The sequence below is a fragment of the Hypomesus nipponensis genome, chromosome 1, assembly GCF_054491055.1.
Source record: "Hypomesus nipponensis isolate SF chromosome 1, ASM5449105v1, whole genome shotgun sequence".
Classification (NCBI taxonomy): Eukaryota; Metazoa; Chordata; class Actinopteri; order Osmeriformes; family Osmeridae; genus Hypomesus; species Hypomesus nipponensis.
In genome coordinates, this window is record NC_140361.1 from 311574 (window position 1) to 330734 (window position 19161).

Below are 19161 nucleotides of genomic sequence, written 5' to 3' on the forward strand. Positions count from 1 at the left end.
GTGTTAGAGACACTTAGGTGTGTATGGACTGCGGAGTGTTTGTGTGTTGGGTATTTTTTATTAAGTGGGGATGTGAGGGACCAAGTCAATTTCATTCAGTGCATTTAAGAACACTGAACAGAAGGAAATAGTTTGATATTTCTATCACTCTCCCTATTCGCCTGCTACTAGACCTCAGCCTGATCTGGCTCCAGACTGACCTGTCTGGGTGGTGTGGCTGTTAGAGTAGGCCATCAAGCATCACGATAAAGAGCCACCTTCATATGGTGGCTCTTCTCCAGACGTGATGACAGGTCAGCCTCCCTCAGGGAAACGTCCCTGACAAACGACATCAGTGAACAAGAATCTTTTTGGAGTGACCAGCCATATGTGTTCACCTAATGACACACAGAGAGAACCATACATCTCCTGTCAGCAGACCTGAATCAATGAGGAATGTTGTTCTTAAACAACAGAAAAGTATTTCACACAGACGGTGCGAAGAAGCTTGGAATTCACGAATGGCTTCTGTACGACAGCTCAGGCCAACTCAAAACTAAACGATGATTCAATTACGGTACCAGGGTGTAGCATGCAACATTCCCAAACCCAGCTATTTCTTATGCTTCTCTGAAAGTACTACCCACACAACACTTTCTTGACGATGTCTTCACGTGATGTGAGGTTCCTTGGTGCAGTGTGAGGACACACTGCAGGGTGTGAGACTTGTTGGTTCTTCCCGCTCGGAGACGCAGGGCTCACTTCCCCTGTGTCCTTCTAGGTTCAAAGCGATCCTACTTTGTAAAAATGTACATCAAGGTGTGCATGACACATGGTAAAGTGACAGAGCTGTCCACCATGTTAGGGCATTGGGCACTGAGAATCCAACTTAATGTCACATCATTTTGTCACAATATTTTTAGACTTAGGACTATTTTTAGATTTTGTTACCATTCGCATTGTAAGATGACCTTTACAAAGCAAAACAAATATGTCCTCATACCTGCCCTGGATATCCCTCCAGTCCAGAGAACCTGCTAGTGTTGAAACAGAGTCTCTCTTTATCTGTAAAGATCTGACAGGTTTTCAAACAACCTGGGTGACATCCCAACTCTGGAATGGATCCCAACCTGAACTTGAGACAGGAAACAGACCTACCCTCCTTCGGACTCCACAGGAAATAAAACTACCCTCCTTCCGACTTCACATGAAATGAAACTATCCTACTTTGGTCTCCATGGTCTCTTTGGACAGGTACACCACCCAGTAGACCATGTTGAAAGCCCCGAAAGACACTGGGAAGAGAATGCGGGCATACTTGTCGATTTTACTGGTCCCGCCCATTCCAGCAGTGGTGGGCTGGGAGCATGGAGACTGCTTGGGCTCCATCTTGTTTCCCATCATGTGGATGTGCTCCAGCTTGGGGCCCAGGAGGTTCTGGAGGGAGGAGGAGCCAGTGCTCTCCCTGGACGGCGTGTCTCCGGGCGTGGCTGACGTGGAGGGTGGAGCTGGGGGAAGATTCTTCACCGTCAAGGTGGACGAAGCTGCATTAGATTGGCTGGTGGACTTGGGGCTGGAACACGATAGGCTGGAGGAGCTGCCAGTCATCACTGTGGTTGAACAGGATTGGCTTGAGGTGTGTGGTTGTTTAGTTACTCCTGCGTGGGGGTCCTGAGAGGTGGTAGTCATCCTTTTGCGCAGGTGTCCATTCGTGTCAAGGTTTCTCTGCAGACAGAAACAAGCAGAGAGGATGAGTGCTGGGCCAGAACACAACACAGCATGTCTAGGAACGATAAAGCCACCAATTGGTGTCATGACAATGTAGATTCTGAGACAAATCTTTACTCTCGAGTCTCCTAATTTGTGGACCTTATCTATTACATCACTGCTATCAGTCAGATCTAAACAGACCTGTTTTTCTTCCTACCCATACTTTCTGAATTGAATCAGTACTGTGCTTGCTTGCCTTGGTTGCTCTCCACTCGTATGAGATGGTTTGAGGCAGTGTTGTAGTCAAGACCACCTAAACCGAGACACACAACACAAACACTGCAACTTCCTGTTCCAACACAACCCTTACAAAAAATAAGTATATTAAAGTATACTATAAGTATACTAAAATATGGATAGTACACTTTTAGTTCACTTTTGATATACTTTTAAGAAGTATGCTTAGAAAATAGTTCACTTTTAATATACTTTTAAGAAGTATACTTAGAACATGGTTTACTTTTAATATACTTTTAAGTATGCTTTGAAAATAGTTCACTTTTGAATACTGCAAAGTAGCCTGTGTAGTGCACTTTCAGTTCATCAAGTATACTTCTTCAAGTACTTCAAAGTATACTTTGAAATACTCTAAAGTAGCCTGTGTAGAGCACTTTCAGTTCATCAAGTATACTTCCTCAAGTACTTCAAAGTATACTTTGGAATTCTCTAAAGTAGCCTGTGTAGTGCACTTTCAGTTCATCAAGTATACTTCCTAAAGTACTTCAAAGTATACTTTGGAATACTCTAAAGTAACCTGTGTAGTGCACTTTGAGTTCATCAAGTATACTTCCTAAAGAACCTCAAAGTATACTTTGCAATACTTTCAAGTGCACTTTCATTTAATGTAAGTACGTCAACAAGTAAACTTCTAAATGTAATTTTACTATTATTTACTAATGTATTAAAATGTTTATGGGCCCCTCAAACGCCTCAGATCTTGAGTCACTTGGCGAGAACGGGGCCCCTCATAATAATTTACTGCAGGTTTGTAGCTCTTCACTACCTACTCAATAACGTACTTTTAAGAAGTATGCTTAGAAACAGAAAATTGTATAATTTTTTTCTGGAGTAGGATGGATGTTTTCTATTATTATACAGCAAAAACAGTCAAAATAATTTAAAAGTACATTACAGGTTACATTTTTTAGATCCATCTCATTCTAATTATTCATGTCTATGAAAATCTAATGTATTGCACATTGAATCTTTTTTTGTTACTGAAGCTGTAACCTTAATTACTGCCAAAACATTCTGAAACCCTATACTCTTATACTAATAATGATCAATTAGAGTATTAATGGAAAAAAACGAAAAAGCTACTTGAGAATTTGAAGGTTATACTGTCAAACTGACTGAAGAACGAAATAACGACGTGAATTAATGAAGATAGTGTGGCTCATTGGCTAGTAAATTCCCATGATGCAAGGCGGTAAATAGTGTTAAAATTTCCTGATAAGTTTGCCGTTTATTCGAAATACAAATGTAACTTCATGAATTTCATTTTTTTAATGTGTCTGCTTAGAATGTAGAGTTTTGTTGCGTGGTAATTGTCATTGTTGTGCTAGTTTATCATTGTAAGTTGAGTTAAATGACTGTTACATTTGATAAGAACAGCTGGATTCTAGGAATGTTATTGAGTATGTGGTGAAGAGCTACAAATTTGTAGTAAATTGTTACGAGGGCCCCGTTCTCGCCAAGTGACTGAAGATCTTAGGCGTTTGAGGAGCCCATGAACATTTTAACATTAGTAAATAATAGTAAAATTACATTTAGAAGTTTACTTGTTGATGTACATACATTAAATGAAAGTGCACTTGAAAGTATTGCAAAGTATATTTTGAGGTTCTTTAGGAAGTATACTTGATGAACTCAAAGTGCACTACACAGGTTACTTTAGAGTATTCCAAAGTATACTTTGAAGTACTTTAGGAAGTATACTTGATGAACTTAAAGTGAACTACACAGGCTACTTTAGAGTATTCCAAAGTATACTTTGAAGTACTTGAGGATGTATACTTGATGAACTGAAAGTGCACTACACAGGCTACTTTGCAGTATTCAAAAGTAAACCTTGAAATACACTACAAGTGTACTTTAAAGTGTACTAAATGACCTAAAAAGTGGGCCAATTCAGTTTACTTAGTACAGAAAAAGTATATAAATAAGTACACTGCTAGTATACTTTAAGTACCATGATAATAGTATACTTTTTATACTAAGTATACTTACAAAATAAACTTGAAGTATACTTCTTTTTTGTAAGGGAACACAAACAAGGCTTTCACACAAGCTGATGTCAGAAAGTACTTCTTGCTCAGTGGGGTGGCAGAGCACACCATATAGGCATCAAAGCAGCTTATCCTCAGAAAGAGAATGATTCCAACCAGCGCATGTGTCACACTGGTTCTGATCCTAGTGGCTGCAGGAAGGGAAACACATGGAGAGGAGCTTTTGGAGCAACACAGGGGCCAGGGAGAGGCGCTCACAACCTGGACACCGCCACCCTGCCGCCACCCTAACCCTGCCAGCCTCCTCCCTGAGTGAGGCTTCAGGGCTGCTGTCGAGGAAAACGCTGCTAATTCCCCATCAGGGCGTCAGAGCCCCCACCAAAACCTATACAGATGCGCCCTGGCCACGTTGCCGTGGCAACCCACTAATCCATTGAAGCCCGGTTGTGGTTAAACTGCATTACAGTACGATCATACCAGCCAGGTCTGAACATCAGGGCATCTTACAGCAGGGATGCTGGTACACTGCTTTACTATCAGTTAACCATAGTAAACACACAGGAAACACTCAATATGCTGGATCTAGTAGTCATATATTTTATGAGCTGTGTGCAGTATAATATACAGTATATTCTACAGTTCATTTGAAGACCTTATTTCATATCAGACATTGATGATGAATTAAATGTGTTACATAATTTCACGTGTCATGTGAAATGCATGGTGATGTAAATACTCTGAACGACATCCACCAGCCCACACATTTATCCCAACACTGACTTTCCCAGACAACAGAGAATGTAGGACATTCACAGCATATTTAGAATTTTTAGGGATGAAATTGCTAAGCTGCTGAGATGGATTACAAATGGCGTGCATTGATCTGAGCAGACAGCTGGGGCGTGGGACTCTGCATGGGACGAACTGACAGAGGATTCTACATCTACACAGAACTGAGAGGAAGGTGTGTGTGTGTGTGTGTGTGTGTGTGTGAGAGAGAGAGAGAGAGAGAGAGAGAGAGAGTAAGATAACGAGTGAGTGGGTGGGTAAGAGAAAGAAAGAGAGAGAATGAGAGAAAGAGAGAGAAAGGATATATTCAGACAAAGAATCCTAAGATAATTAGCAAGAGAGAATCCTGTGTTGATAGTGTAGCAGAGTCCTGAGCCTGGCAGCTGATTGTCTCTGGAGAGTGAAGCTGTGTACCTGCAGCACCTCCTCTGTGTCCCTGGCCTTCACAGGTGTGGTCTGGGGCGCTGGGGGGCACCTCCCTGGCCTCCTCTTTGCCCTCTCCAGCTGGGCGTTGGTGAAGTAGTTTACAGCAGCAAACTCGATGAGGGCGGAGAACACAAATGCAAAACAGACAGCGATGAACCAGTCCATGGCCGTGGCATACGAAACCTTGGGTAGGGAGTGTCGGGCGCTGATGCTCAGGGTGGTCATGGTCAGCACTGTGGTGATGCCTGAGAACAAAAAAAATGTTTTTAAATGGATGCCGACTGATACAAATGCTGATTCCAGCATGAGCAACTCGCATCTATCTAAATGTCTCTATCAACGTGTCTGCATTCAACAGTTGACAGTGTAAGGGACATTCGCTGAAAAGAGGGGTAAAGCCAGTTTTCTTTGGTGTGATCTTGCGACTCTGGAACTGCGTTTGAAGCTAATGCAGCACCAGAGAGTGTAAGGTTTCCCTCGGAGGCTGTGAAGTTCTGCTGTGGGCCATGATGTATACCATCACTAAAACAGCTGCATCACATCTCTTTAGGATTAGAAGAAAGCAGCAGTAATGTGCTTTGGAGAATATCCCCTTTGTGTTGGAGATCCGGGGCAGCAGTGACACATTGACACCTCTCTGCTCCCCTTTGACCCCTGTGACTTTTATGCCTTCTGTCATCAAAAGCTGTCTGATGACCATTTGAGTGAGACTGGAGGAGGGAGGAAGCCAGCTTCAGAGACACAGTGCTATCTTTAATATGAAGCTCTCTCTCTCTGATGTTTTGGTCAATATAAGCACAATCAATCACCCGATCCACAACCATCCTAACCCTAACACTAAACCATACCCATACTCTGATGTACAACTGATGTGATCAGACTTGCTCAAATCCTTTTCAGAAAAAAAACTGCCTCTGTGTTTACGAAATTGCCTCCGTGTTTACGGATGAATGCAGCCGCTATTTTTCCCTTAAACCCTTTTTTGACATGCATCGCTTGGCTCTCATGTAGCCCACAGCTAGAGAATGAAACTTGTGTCCTTTCGATTCCACTAAAAATTGTAACATGAAGCATTTTGTATGTTAACTACAGCCTGTATGATTAGTAACATTTATGCACTCTCCTGTTGCAGATGGACTGATAGACTTAGCATTTATAGACTGTACACAGGCCCTTGAACCCCAAACCAACACACAACATGACAGCACGAGCCTTGGAGGTATCATGCTCTGAGAACTAATGTTACAGTAAATGTACATACATTTACATTTACAATAAGTCATTTAGCGGACGCTCTTATCCAGAGCGACTTACAGTAAGTACAGGTACATTCCCCCTTCTGCCTTGCCCAAAGACACAACAGCCGGGAATCAAACTGGCAATCTTCTGATTAATAGCCCGATTCCCTAACCGCTCAGCCATCTGACCCCCTTTTACATATAGCCCCACATAGTGCCGCTCCTAGCACACGTCCTAGCTGTCTGCCCTTTGGCTCTCATCTGGAAATGTTCTACCACTGAGCTATACCCATTCCCATGCTCTACCACTGAGAAACTGTGTCTTTATTCAGCATGTACAGAATGTACAGTATGATACCCTAGCTAAACCCACATATAGAGACCAATCACATTCACCCGATTCACATCAATTCTACATATGAACAACTCAGAACCTCTGATTCAGTCTATCCTAAAAGTCCTGTCATTTCAACAAGAATAACACATGTAACCACCAGGGGGAGCTCACAAAACATAATTCCTCTAATCATCCCTCAAGTGAATTCTTGCTTTTCTTCCCAAACAACAGTTCTGCCACTACGAGGCACGACCAGTTCTTGAAACATGGAGGCAGAAAGCGGAACAGAAAAAGACAGCCATCCCACACACACACACATAAGGACACATACATGCACCATATGAAAACACACAAATATGTACAAACACACACACACAGACACACTCACACAGATCCACAGACACACACATACAGACGGGAGAGCAACAGCTTACATGCTCGAGGGACAGAGCCAAATGACAATATTTACCTTGCCACACTGTGGGCAGTTTTATTAGCTTGGGAGGGGGAGCAGGCAAATCAAGTTCACCATGGCCAGAACAACAGAGCAGATTTACTATGTATATATAATGATCTCTGTCCTTCACCCAGGTAGAGGACCACGTCTGGCTCTGTCCCATCTCTGAGTCCACCACACATTCAGGGCCGCCCTTCTTCTATTCAGCCTCACACAGGAACACCCCAATCCCAACCTCTCACACAGGAACACCCTCATCCCAATCTCTCACACAAAAACACCCTAATCCCAATCTCTCACACAGAAACACCCCGATCCCAACCTTTCACACAGAAACACACAACTGCCAACCTCTCACATAAAATAGTAACCTGCATCTCACAACACTACACTCCCAGCCTCACTCAGAAGACATTGTTAATATCATATTCTCTCACGTTGTCTCCACTTGACTGCAAAACATTTAAACAACAAAAATGTCCATGATTCAGGCAGCAGGTGAGCTATGAAATGAACCTGCAGACGCAGAGCCACTGATGAGCCTGACACAGATTGCAGCTGCCTGAGACACCAGCAGGCTTCCAGCAGGAGGGACACACACACGTATACACACACATATACACACACACACACACACACACACACACTGAGGCACACATACACACACACAGAGGCACACAAACACACACATACACACACACACAGAGACACACAAACACACACATACACACACACACACACACGCAGAGGCACACAAACACACACATATACACATATACACACACACATACCGAGGCACACAAAGACACACATATACACACCTAGGGACACAAGCACACACATATATACACACACTTCCAGCAATAGGGAGACGTACCGAACACTGTCCGGGCAGGTACTGACTCTTTATTTATCCAGAATGACACTTGAGAGAGAATGACTGTCATTATGCAGGGGATGTACGTCTGGATCATGAAGTAGCCCATTTTCCGTTTCAGGTGGAAGTGCACCGTCATCACCACATATTCACCTGGAGGAGGGACAAGGGTCAGTTCAGGAGTTTGAGGAACGTAGAAGCTGAGGTAACTGTACTAACCTGAGGTAACTCTCCTAACCTGAGGTAACTCTACTAACCTGAGGTAACTCTCCTAACCTGAGGTAACTCTCCTAACCTGAGGTAACTCTCCTAACCTGAGGTAACCCTCCTAACCTGAGGTAACTCTCCTAACCTGAGGTAACTCTCCTAACCTGAGGTAACTCTACTAACCTGAGGTAACTCTCCTAACCTGAGGTAACTCTACTAACCTGAGGTAACTCTACTAACCTGAGGTAACTCGCCTAACCTGAGGTAACTCTACTAACCTGAGGTAACTACTAACCTGAGGTAACTTTCCTAATCCTAACCTTGAGGTAACTCTCCTAATTTGAGGTAACTTTACTAATCCTAACCTGAGGTAACTCTACTAATCCTAACCCTGAGGTAACTCTCCAGCCCTTAATATCAACAGTACCAGACAGTGATGGCAGTACCTGTGATGGATTTGACCGTTTCACTGGACACAGTTTGGCCAATCAGATCGTACTGCACCAGGCTGGAAGATTCTGGGGGAACCTCAACGGAATGTTCTGGTCCTTTGGTCCAAGTGTAGATCATTTCTGTTTTGGGGTATGCATCTGTAGGCGACACATGACACACAGGGGATGTGATAGTCTGCCCCCTCCTGGAACAGCCATGGTTGGAGTTTGGAAAGTTTAGAGTTATTGTAGTTTGTTGTATAGTTATTTAGAGGCACAGTCAATGAACACAGAATATATGGGGCTTTTTATATGGTAAAATGTCTAAAATTGAAAGGGGTTGCACAAAACCTCTATAACATTGGGAAGCGATGTCTGTTTCTACAATAAACGAGTACAAAAGGAAAAGCTGTGTGTGTGGCTGGATGGGTTCCAGATGTCACTCCTGCAGCAAGTCAGTTTAATATTCTGTATTTAAATGAGACATGTTGGAGCTGTGCAGCCAGTCACACATGACTCCTCCATTTGATCTACGTGCCACTCACAGGCTTAATACATGCTAATGTTCATCACTACATGAAATGGTGCCTCTCAAGGATTTCACAGAGGTTTTCTGTCACGATAGGATTGCAAACTACAATCCAGCAGCAGAGCTAAGCAAGACAGGGAGAGTCTAATGGCTTCATTACACTATATACTGCAGTCTACTAGACTTTATGATGTTGTTCTCGTGGCCTAATTCACTATGGTCACTATGGGACTGTCACTATGGTCACTATGGGACTGTCACTATGGGACTGTCACTATGGTCACTTTGGGACAGTCACTATGGGACTATCACTATGGTCACTATAGGATGTTCACTATGGGACGGTCACTATGGGACTGTCACTATGGTCACTATGGGACTGTCACTATGGGACTGTCACTATGGTCACTATGGGACTGTCACTATGGGACTGTCACTATGATCACTATGGGACTGTCACTATGGTCACTATGGGACTGTCACTTCCTGCTTCTGTCTGCTGGTCCAGTGGGGCTGTGTTCCAGTAGGGCTGTGTTCCAGTAGGGCTGTGTTCCAGTAGGGCTGTGTTCCAGTGGGGCTGTGTTCCAGTGGGGCTGTGTTCCAGTAGGGCTGTGTTCCAGTGGGGCTGTGTTCCAGTAGGGCTGTGTTCCAGTGGGGCTGTGTTCCAGTGGGGCTGTGTTCCAGTAGGGCTGTGTTCCAGTGGGGCTGTGTTCCAGTGGGGCTGTGTTCCAGTAGGGCTGTGTTCCAGTAGGGCTGTGTTCCAGTAGGGCTGTGTTCCAGTAGGGCTGTGTTCAATGGGACTAACTGTGCTGGGGACAGGCATGATGTAGAGCGGAAAGTGGCACTCACACACACGCACTCATGCACACACACACACACACACACACTCAAACACACACACACACGCACACACACACACATATGAAGAGGAACTTGTATAGGTCTGAGCTATCCTTGGGCAGAGAGGGATTTTGACCTTTCCTAAGATACAGCAGCGTTATAAGATCGGCCTCCCCTGTCTCTAGGCCACCAGCAGGGGGGGTAACAGCTCGATGAGTGGGGGGGGGGGGGTGAAAGAGTTTGGTGGAGGGAGATAGAGGGGGGTGGAGGAGTGGGATGGGTAGAGGGGTAGTCCCAATAAGTCCCAGGAAGGGTGATGGGGGGTGATGGAGGGTGATGGAGGGTGATGGAGGGTTATGGGGGGTGACAATGGTGTTATGTGGGTGTTGAGGAGAGTGTTGGAGGTAATGATGGAGTGGAGATGGAGGGGTGGTAGATGTGAAGGAGGATGGTTACTATCTTCAACCACTAGCAATTTACTGATAACCAGGCTATAGAAGTTGTCCTCTACAATGTCACATTTGAAGACAATTGAAGGGAAGTGGACAGAGAATGCTGTATGGCATCCCCCCCCCCTCCTCCTACCCCCTCACCACCCTCCTCCCCCTCCCTTCCTCCTCACCCCTCCCTCTTCCCTCTCCCCCTCCTGTATTTGATATCTGTAAATCTCTCCTCTCATTTTGATAAGCAGCACCTTCCGTGAGAATCTTTTATTTGAGCTGCATTTCTGCTGACCAGGAGCTGCTGAGTCTATCTTTCATTGTTCTGTTTCAGGAACAGAACATGATTTTGTTTTAACATCTTTTACTTTACAAAAAAGTACTGTCATCTCACTTTGGGAAACTGCTGCAAATGAATGATGGTAACCATAGTTACGACAACACGGTGAAGTGTTATGATGAGGATAAATGATGATGAGGTACATGATGATACTGTACAGTGTTAAATCATTTCAGTATTCCTCCATATTTGCTGATGTAGTTAATGATGGTGGTGGTAACCCAGCCCTGCTCGTCAAGTTGGACTCACAGCTTCCAAACTTTAGAGGGCAGGCATGGCCATCCATGGGGAAGTCCACCAGCTTCATGGGACATTGTGCAATGATGGTCAACCTGGAGCAACACATTCATCTTTTTTGTTACTGTATAATAACTGTACATTTTACATCAGATTTGTATTGTATAGTGCATAATGACAAGCCTCAGCCCAAGACTTTGTTAAGTTGGGTTATTATTACTAATACTATTATTCCTAAAGCTGAAGAGAAGACTGGGGTGTATAATGTAGTCCGTACCTCATGGTGTAGAGGATGGTGCCGTTCTTCATGATGCGGAACAGCTTATTGGGGGCAGTGATATTGTGAGCCACGGACTTCTTGCCGTTCCTGAAGAAGGTGTCTGGGGTCCAGACCTTGGTCACCATCAGGTTGTTGAGCCTCAGGATCTCGATGGGCCCCTCGTACCTCAGCCTCCTGTCCACCCAAGTCTGACGGAAGAACACGTCCATGGTGTACTCCTGGAAAACACCCAGGCTGTCACTCCCCACACGCACATCTGGGCTCTTCAAGTGTAATTTCACAAGGTTCAACAGTGTCTTCTTTTACTCATCGGTGTGGAGATGTTGTTAGGGAACATACCATTTCAACATCAGAGACAGGTCCAAAACTGGTCACATAAATGTCTGTTTTTACTTCTGTCACTGGACCTAGACAGAGAGGGAGTCAGTGAGCTATGCAGTTACATGTTACCTGTGATAGATGTGTGTCACACCTCAAGACTCCTCCCTTCCCTGAGTCAGGTGTTAGTCAGTCCTAAAATACTGGTGGCATTAAGCATTTAAACACTTACTACTTGCAATCTAATTTACTAACACTTTTCACATAAACTGTACTGCTATTTTTGACCACTTTCCATAAGCAAACAGTCCTGTGCTCCTCATATGGAAACATAGTTGAATTGAGTCTCTGTCCTCAGACGCAGCCACAGCCTGCAAGCCAGAGCATATAGGCTGTCTAACACCAACATCTAACTCTGTCTAGGCTTTTATATAATGGAATGAAAAATAGCTAAAGAGGTTTAAACAGTCGGCCATTGAGAGTAATCCGCTCTGCTTCCCGATGAACACTTGTGGGAACAGTTCTGAAGATAAGCGTTCAAAGGTTACTGGTTCAGATAGGCACTTCACGTATTTAAGTCTTTCCCCCCCAAATTCGACCATACAGAACATTTCAAACAGCTACATGTACCATATATTAGCAGGTGCGAACGTATATCATCCAGTACTGTTTTAGGGTGCGTGTCATAGATTTAACAGTCTGAAGTGATGAGTCCGGAAAGGTACAGCTAAAAGAACATCTGGGTTCTCTACTTAACTTGTGCATTAAGCGGCTTTTTCTAGCGACGATTATATAACTAAATTTGCTTAAATGTGTGGAGGTGGATGTTATTCAGAGTCCAAGCAGCCATTTCAAATAAGAAAGTCCTATGAGCCATAAATCTTTTGAAAGCATAGCGACATGTGACATGTGAAAGCTGTAGTTCTTTTGGTGCAACATATGTTTACTCCAACACAAGTCACAGTCTTGCGTTAAATAGGGTATGGGTGTAGTTCAGTTGGAGCATTTATAACCAGAACATAAGGTTGCAGCTTCAAATTTCCATGTACAGTAAACTACATCGCTATGGATTAGAAACTCTGCCAAATGAATACATTTTTATAGGCTTAAAGTGGGGATTACAATTATGTTAGCACACTTATTTAAAACACAATTTCTTCTGGTGACATCAGAGTTCCATTTCCACATCACAAACCAATTAAGAGCTGCTTTTGCAGGTTGCCTGTAGCCTACCCCGGTCTTGAGGCAGGCTACACCCCCCACGGTCTGTAGGTACATACCCCCAAACCCCGGTCGCAGCCGGTTGTCATAGCCGTCCAGAAGTCTGTCCAAAATGCGGGTGAAATTCTCTGGATAAATTCTCTCATCCTTTTTTACCTGTCCAGTGATCCTCCTTATGCTGAAAAAATAGACAATGGAAGACTGCTAGTTATTCTGACCACCGAGCCAGTGTTATGTTGATTACAACATTACATTGTGAGATATCTTTCGCAGTTCAAACCCCAATGTAATCTTACGCCGCATGTCCATGCGCGTGTCAGCACCATGGACAGCGACAGTCCCAGACAATAAGCCGTTTATCTGTGATCCTTGGAACTTACCACGCACTCCAGCACAACAAGTAGAAGACAGTCCAAATGTAACTGGGGTGCATCGCAGTCCACATCTCCTTCTTGGCAAAAACCATCTTTGCATGCCATACTTTAAGCTTCTCTTTACATTTCCCTCCGCCGAATGGCTTGTCCCATTGACGGATCACAGGCAGAGAAAAGGCGCAACTTCAGCATCTGCCGCTATCTTTCCTGTTCAAAACGACGCTCCAGATCTGCCGCTATCTTTCCTGTTCAAAACCCCTCTCCAGACAGACCCCCGACCGCACACCTTTCAGTTGTCCGCTTGACTACATCGAACACCCGGTCTCAGACGCTGGTACACGCAGTCCAATAAACATCATAGCGCGCACTGCCGAAACGCCATCTACAGAAGTGTGATGTTTTGAAAGAAAGACCGGACGGTAAAAAAGTGTGATAGTCTCGAGCCACACATTCCGTGGTTTGACCGACAGTGAAAGGATTGCGTGGGGAGGGAAGACACCCGCCTGTTAGAAACTTCCAACAGAGTGCTACTTCCAGCATCCAGGAGGCTTAACGCTCCTTGTCCGGGATCTTCAATAATGAAGGTCAAGATTTTTTTTTCTTTTCAGATTTTATGTTCTGAGGCAGACACACTTCTATGTAACTTTTTTTCAGACAGCTTCCAGGGAAATGTTTTACAATAGCAAAGTGCAAAACATGGGATTTCCTAAAGGTCCATCTTTCCATCTCATGATTGGAAGTAAGCAACTACGTTTCCCTATTCAAATGGGTCACTTCTGTCGCAATACGCAATCACGCACACGCTCACACTTCTTTGTTCTATCTCTACTCCCCCCCTCTCTCTCCTCCTCTCTCTCTCTCTCTCTCTCTCTCTCTCTCTCTCTCTCTCACAGGTACTGTGGAGGAACTGGGACAAGCCACATGCTGCTTCACAGATTTTTCTGCACCTGGGACAAGAACAGGACCTTCACAGAAGTGTGTGTGTTCACCCCTGAAGGTGAGCAGTCTAATAAGCTAGAGCAGCCATTCCCAACCGTTTCCATTCGTGGCCCAATTGCATAGCTCAAATAATTTTGCGGGCCCCAACAACACATCCATTTACTTAATTTGCACTTATGTTTAAAAACCCAGGAAACTCAAATCCACATATGTACATAATATAGTATTATTTAATATAGACATTAGTTTCAATCAAAAATCGAAATATTGTCTTTCAATTTTTTCACTTTCAGGTTTTTTTCTTTCAGTTTCAGACTTTTGGCCCCGATTTTGCGTAGGGGGCGTGGCTTCAACTCAGAGGCGGGAATTATGAGTGACAGCCTAACAAAGAGGCAGAAGACTCGGCAGTCGGCATAGCGTCTGCTCCGCCAACCCAGTCTCATACTTCTGCGTATCTATGACACGGGTTTACACATCTATTTTGCGTGCCATCTATGCCATCTTTTTTCTATGGCTCTGGAGAAAACCTATCGTTTTTTCCGGGGAACATTTTAAGGATGTATCAGGAGGCATAGAACAGCACGCAGGCAATTTTCCGCCCAAACAATGTTACATACCTTTATCGGAGACCTTGAGGAACAGTGTGAAATACCCCAAAAACCCAGTCAATCGCCCCTTTAAAGCAGTAAATCTAACACGAGGAAATCTCCCATGGTATCCTCCTGGCTCCGCTGAGGCTAAAGATGGATGACAACAGGCTACATTTATGATTCACGCCCAGTAACCCCTTAACCAAATTAGCGTTAGGTGTTTTTGCTTATGTTGTTATGGGTATCTTGCCGTTTTCAGAAATAACAGAAATAATACATTTTCGGATGGTGAAGATATTAAGGCAGGAACCATGGGAATTTAAGTTCCCATTTTTGAATGGTCTAGCTGGAAAGGGCGTGAACCTGCAAAGATGGCGACGAGGTCCCAAAATACAACACGGCGTGACGTCCCATGAAAAAAGAAGAGATTTGAAATAAAAATAAATAATTTAAAGATGACAATTGTGAGGGTTAGTCAAATATCTATCTATAGTCAAAAAATCTACAAAAGAATATGGTTTCTGGCCTGAGGAAGAGTCATTACATTGACTTCACAAATATAGATAATTCCTTTTTGAAAACATTTAGATAGGGTGGTGTGTCATTCAATCTACAAAATTATTACATTATTCATCAACAGGGCATATGCAAGTTGATGCGGAAATTTCAGTTGGGCTACCGTCAACGTGCCAAGCTTAAAGGTTCCATGACATGAACATTTCACTTTAGGACGTTATTTAACATTCATATGAGTTTCTCTAGCCTGCTTTGGTCCCCCAGTGGCTAGAAATGTTGATAGGTGTAAACCAAGGCCTGGGTATTCTTCTTGGTCTTTGAGAAAATGAAAGCTTAAACGCTCGGTTTAGAAAATCTTCTCCTTATGTCGTCATAAGAAGGAAGGTTACCTGCCCTTTCTCTGCTTTGCCCTGCAGAGAATTTGGCTCACCAATGACAAAATGAGCTACGACCGTGCAAGCGCGATATTGGATTTTCCCCGAGAGACATCATGGCTTGCAAACGACCGAAGCATGGCAGTTAGTCCCGCCTTTCTTTCTCATAGCATTTAAAGCTACAAACACAGAAACGGCACATCCTGAGGAAAGCCTATTGTGGGACTGCTCGTAATGGCTGTAATTCAGCACCAAGTCTGAATTTCAGGTAAGAAACTTCAGATCAGTGGCAATTTCTGTAAGACTTCAAGGGAAGCTCAGCTTCCCCTAACATTTAAAAATATTAATGGTCAAATATTTACTATTGTGTTAACATTTTAAATGTGTTAGAACACGTTCATATCAAAGACGAGTTCGTTCAGAATCAGCTACATATATTAGCAGGTCGAGTGACTGATTTCCTTCTCATACATTCCCGTAGCGTCGCAGTGCATTTCCCTGTTGAAGCTCAGCTTCCATGGACTTCAATGGGGCTGCTTTGAACAGTTTTTTTCAGTGCTTCGAAACTTAACGGGCATTGGATAAATGCTGCGATTATGTCCCGCCCTGGACGCTCAGCGTCTCTGGGGGTGAATGGAGGAGTGGGCTGGCCTGGACGCTAGGCTTCATACATTTCATACAATTATACACCACGTTCCTTGTTTCAGTTTAACCTAATTTCAACATTTCTTCCTTCGAGATTAATATTGTTTTGTTAGATTGTTTGTTAATTCATAAATTAATTAAGTAGGTTAGGCTAGTGTCATAGGGGTGAACAAGCCAATGAACTAGCCAAATAAATGTAACGTTTTTAGGATGTAGGCCGAAAATGAGCTTCCCCTCTTTGAAAGACCAGCAGCCACTGGTCTTTCAGATACAGTATTAGGGCACTACAGAGGCCTATATAAAAGCACCCAAAAACGGCATGTCTTGGGATCTTTAACTATTGGCGTTTCGGTCATGATGAATTAAAGACAAAATGTAATTTTAAAACGAGTAAGAATTCTAACAATCATTAACCAACGGTATATATACATATTTTTTAATTTTTCAATGTTTTATATTTTTGTTTTCATTGGTTTGCCGGCCCACCTGCATTACACTCGCAGCCCACAGGTTAGGAATCGCTGAGATAGAGAGATGTATTGTTTCAACGAGACTAGTCATTCCTGTCCAAGTTCTTGTACATTATCGGATGTCTAGGTACTGTCTAGAGCTGAATGTAAAATTAAAATAAAATAAACATATGAATACTCCCTCCTCCGCCTCCACCCCCTTCCTTCCACTCTCCCTCCTCCACCCCCCTCCCTCCCTCCCTCCTCCACCCTCCTTCCTCCACCCACAATGCACTACAGCAAAGCTCCTTCATTGAGGGGGCTGGCTAACATGGATGCCCTTCTTGAGGGTTCTGGTCAAATTTTTTATACAATTTTTGATTACAATGTTCTGGTTTAATGGGCTGTCGGCCATGCTGCACAGAAAGGGAACATGAAAAATGTTTGTTTAAAATCTGCAGAATGTTTTAAAATGTCAGCATGGGACATGAGTGGTGATGACAGAAAAGTCATGTGAGGCAGATTATGCTGCTGACCTTTCACTGCAGATTATGCTGCTGACCTTTCACTGCAAGCCTGACCTCTGTGTCAAAGACAGAACATGACACACTGTACTCTGTAACCCTGGATTCAGTTCAGGTCAAAGCTGACTATGTATTTACTGTGAGGGCAGGGGTGTGATGGAAGTCATTTGCATCAGTATCATGCCTGTGTGTGTGTGTTTCTATGTGTGAATTTATACTGTATGTGTGTGTGTTTGTATGTGTGCTTGTGTGTGTGGGACTGCTTGAAATAGCTTCCCATGTTCTGTGAGTGATATACCCTATAGCCTAGATGACGGCTATGATAACCTAGTTTTGAACCAACGTGCGTGTGCACTGTACGTGGGTGAGTGCGTTTGTGTATGTGTGAATACTGTATGTGTATGTGCGTGTGTTATTGTGTGTACGTCAGTGGGTGTGTATTTGTGTGTGTGGCCATATGTTTGTCCTCATGCCAACAATAATAATGCCATTCACTACATTAGGAATCAAAAACCACGACCATATGAATCACAAACGTCCCTTTCAACTCCCAACGTCTAACAGAGATTGTCTTTTCTCCAGTGCTATCTGGAGCAGGGAACAAGATGTGGGAACAGGTAGAGAGAAGCTGCAGCTCCGGGGGTTGGGGTTGATGAGGCTGGGGTGTTGGAGCTGGCGCAGGAAGCTAATGAGTCAGAACCATGAGTCAAGCTGCCTGGTAATCACTCCGTGCCTCACAGCCATATCCCACAGCAGGAGCCACGGGGAGCCAGGCCTCTGGCTGCACTCACCAGATGCAAAGTCATTGTCACAGACTGGGAAGTGGGAACTTGTGTATTTTGGGAGAAAGCATCTGTTAAATGAAGAAAATGTAATGTAGTGTTCATGTGTAGTTATTAATGTGACCTTAAAGGTCGGGCTAATGGTCATACAGTATCTAAAAAAGAAATTCAAACTTCAATACGATTATCATTTGGCTGAATTGATCTATATATTGGCTGGTTAGTCATTAATCATTTGGCTGAATTGAACATATCCAGATTTGTATATACTTTCTTGACTTACAGTAAAAATGATCTGGGTATCTGTCATAGTTATCAACATAACCCATGTAAGAGATTAGCTTTCTGTTGACAGCAAAAAGACAGATAGAAAACCTAGCATGGGGTTTGTGTTCTAATGTTTGTCCTCTCATCCTCCCTTTTTACATGAGAAGTTGAGTGGTGTGTCTTATTCATTTATGCTGGAGATAGACCACGCTGGAGATAGACCACGCTGGAGATAGACCACGCTGGAGATAGACCACGCTGGAGATAGACCACGCTGGAGATATACCACGCTGGAGATATACCACGCTGGAGATAGACCACGCTGGAGATAGACCACGCTGGAGATAGACCACGCTGGAGATATACCACGCTGGAGATAGACCACGCTGGAGATAGACCACGCTGGAGATAGACCACGCTGGAGATAGACCACGCTGGAGATAGACCACGCTGGAGATAGACCACGCTGGGCTGGATATAGACCATTCTAACATGTATGGTAGCAGAGCTACACCACTGGGCAGTAGGTATTTATTTATTGAACAAGGGCGGAGATGAGGCGTTCACACATCTTCATGTCTGTTTCTGGTCTCACATGTGTCCCTGGGGGATGGGCCATGGGGAGAAGGGAGGTGGTAGGAAGGGTTTGCCCTGGAGCTAATGGTGTGTGCAAGTGCAGCTTTCACTCCTTGCTTTCCATGAATACATTACCTCTGGAGCACAAGACCTCCTACATCGCTCCTCCAGCAACTCTCAG

The 19161-nt window shown here is 43.9% G+C and overlaps 1 protein-coding gene across 1 annotated transcript; it reads right to left on the minus strand.

The window, feature by feature from the left end:
- Positions 1 to 1197: 1197 nt before the first annotated feature.
- Positions 1198 to 13410, minus strand: gabra4 (gamma-aminobutyric acid type A receptor subunit alpha4). Its single transcript, XM_084698772.1, has 9 exons — positions 13325 to 13410; positions 13004 to 13122; positions 11745 to 11812; positions 11403 to 11623; positions 11138 to 11220; positions 8755 to 8898; positions 8102 to 8254; positions 5181 to 5437; positions 1198 to 1704 (listed from the first exon to the last, which is right to left on the minus strand). Exons 1-9 carry the CDS (start codon positions 13408 to 13410, stop codon positions 1198 to 1200), a joined length of 1638 nt encoding a protein of 545 aa, XP_084554898.1.
- Between the last annotated feature and the right edge of the window lie 5751 nt (positions 13411 to 19161).

Coding starts and splice junctions, on each gene's coding strand:
- gabra4 (XM_084698772.1), bottom strand. CDS start 13,410: ATGGTTTTTGCCAAGAAGGAGATGTGGACTGCGATGCACCCCAGTTAC. Junction 11,813..13,003: donor GCTGCGACCGGGGTTTGGGG/GTATGTACCTAC, acceptor CTCTCTGTCTAG/GTCCAGTGACAGAAGTAAAA. Junction 11,221..11,402: donor ACCATCCTCTACACCATGAG/GTACGGACTACA, acceptor GTGTTGCTCCAG/GTTGACCATCATTGCACAAT.